This window comes from Marmota marmota, unplaced genomic scaffold (assembly GCF_001458135.2).
Source record: "Marmota marmota marmota unplaced genomic scaffold, marMar, whole genome shotgun sequence".
In the NCBI taxonomy this organism is placed as follows: Eukaryota; Metazoa; Chordata; class Mammalia; order Rodentia; family Sciuridae; genus Marmota; species Marmota marmota.
In genome coordinates this window covers 4,403,502-4,405,819 of record NW_026000138.1, presented here as the reverse complement: position 1 = coordinate 4,405,819, position 2,318 = coordinate 4,403,502, and the positions used below count along the sequence as shown (strand labels likewise).

The window sequence follows — 2,318 nt, the reverse complement described above, 5'->3', positions numbered from 1 at the left end:
CCCCCCCCCCCCCCCCCATTTTTTTTTGTGGTCTCTACCACAGTAAATATGTGGCAGCAATTATTTAACTCGTACATTTGAGAAGGCCTAAGAAAGCTCTGTCTTTTATCATTTGGTGTCTTGTATTTACAGACTCTGTCAGTATAGAGGGAGACATGTTAGTATTGTAACTGGAAAAGATAAGAGTTGGTAAAGCTGAGACCCTTCAGTAGTGGCTATGATGATGTCTGTTTTGAGGTAAAACAAAAAAATCAGATATCTCTAATTTTACACTTTGTGTAGCTAATAACAAAATAGTAATAATTTTATGTGCAAACTACTTAGTAATCATTTACCACCTTTTTTTTTTTAAGGTGGCTGCATTTTTTTTTTTTTTAAGATGGTTGTTCACCTGGAGGTCTTATCCCAAAGAATGTAGCTTCAGAGGTTGGTCTTGAAGAAAAGATAAAAATTGCTCTTGAAAATGTTGTACAATTTTTACACTTTCTTTGATAACTGTTTTTGGTGTTTGAATTTTTGAAAATATGTATTTATTTTAGTTGTAAATGGACCTTTATGTATTTATTCTTATGTGGTGCTGAGACTCAAACCCAGGGCCTCACACATGCTAGCCGAGTGCTCTACCACTGAGCCATAACCCCAGTCCCCATCTTTTTTCTTGATGAAAAGCTACCTGTAAGAAATTTGCTTTCCTACTTTATATAACTTGTAACAAAGGTGCTGGATAGAATGCTTTTCTGAAGCAACAGGGTCTTAGTGAAAAAAAAAAAAAAACACATTGAAAAATACCTGTGATTAGCTTTTAGCCTCTGCATTTTGATACTGAAAATGACTCACTCTGTTCTGATGGAGCTTGCATTGAGGTAATGGTAGTTTTAACTTTTATCTGAGTAACTCTAATCTAGGAGAATCATTTTTGAGCAAAACCACTTAGTTTTCTCTTTCTTTATAGGAAGAAAGAAAATTTTCAAAGACTGTGCAAGGGAAAGTGCAGAGCAGTTACCTACACTCACTTCTGGAAATGGGGGATCTGCTGAAAAAAAGACTTGAGACCACAAAGAAACTAAAAATTTAAGGAAGTGTGGACCACAAGCACTGATGACTCTACAGCAGAAAATGACGATACTATCTTCCCAGGCAAAAGCAACATCTGGTTGATCATCATTTTAATCCAGAACTTCCTCATAAAATGCATGAAGGACTTTGATTGTGAATTAATTTTTTTTAGATATTAAATACATACAGCTGACTAAATTATTGTATATAAACCAGAAGTAGGACCCTCATCTGGGTTTGACCACTTTTTATAAATGTTCATATGCATATGGCAGCAACAAGAGAACCCCTTACTTTTCTTGCCTCCCATCACCAGAAACATCTGGGAGGGGAAAGGGTTTCTATTCAAAAGCAGCAATAGAAATTAAGCATAAAGCATTGACCTCAAAGCAGCTGGATGGCCCTCCCATTACAGCAGTGGGAGTTTAGTTTGTTCTTGAGCCATAGGAAGCAGAAAAGAGAAGTAGAGGGGGATATGACCAGGAGCAGGCCCTTTTCCACTGCAGCAGGTGCATTTGAGGCTTCCTCAGAACCCAAGGCAGGTCCACAGCAGACCTCAGGCGAGATTTAGCATAATCACTTGCCCTGAAGGGCACTACTCAGATGACCACAGGTGCTGATTTTTTTTTTTTTTTTTTGGCCTAATAATCCTGATAGCCAAGATAGCCCCATCCACGTTCCTGTGAAAGTTAAATCTCAGATAGGGAGACAAGGAAGACCTTATTAATTTGTAGGTATTTAGAGAGGAAAGTAGTACAGACCATTTAACAAGCCTGCTAAGGACTAGCTTGCTGTCTTTCATCCATTTGGGAAGTTTGGGAATCACTGTTTTCAAGAGAGGTGTACATAATTTATGCAGGCAATACTGATACTTATTTCATCAGTTTTGTGAGTTATATACTGCAGTCGATTCATGAATCATATGTGTATATATATGCTTGAAAATTAATTACTATTTTAGTGTTTTCAAGTGGGGGGGGGTTGGTGAAGAAGGAATATATATTATGGATTTAAACTAGGTTTTAAGTTTTAGGCTGGCAAAAGAAATGTTACCCAGTGGGTTTAATGTTCAGTCTACTTTCTTGAGACTTAAGAATTGTACCAGGATTGTATTTACCTTGTTCACCTGGAGGTCTTGTCCCCAAGACTGTAGCTTCAGAGGTTGGTCTTGAAGAAAAGATAAAAATTGCTCTTGAAAATGTTATACAATTTTTACACTTTCTTTGATTTTTTTTTTTTTTTTTTTTTTTTTTTTTTTTTTT

At 36.5% G+C, this 2,318-nt stretch overlaps 1 protein-coding gene across 4 annotated transcripts in view; it reads left to right on the top strand.

Moving 5' to 3' along the window:
• The window catches only part of Naa25 (N-alpha-acetyltransferase 25, NatB auxiliary subunit), a 72,967-nt gene extending 70,707 nt beyond the window's left edge, over positions 1-2,260 (top strand). For all 4 annotated transcript variants that reach the window (XM_048785625.1, XM_015502535.2, XM_048785626.1 and 1 more), the window contains one exon: positions 953-2,260. In XM_048785625.1, coding sequence (XP_048641582.1) covers positions 953-1,075 — 123 coding nt within the window. In that variant the 3' untranslated portion in view covers positions 1,076-2,260. The remainder of the gene's footprint in view (positions 1-952) is intronic.
• Positions 2,261-2,318: the final 58 nt, after the last annotated feature.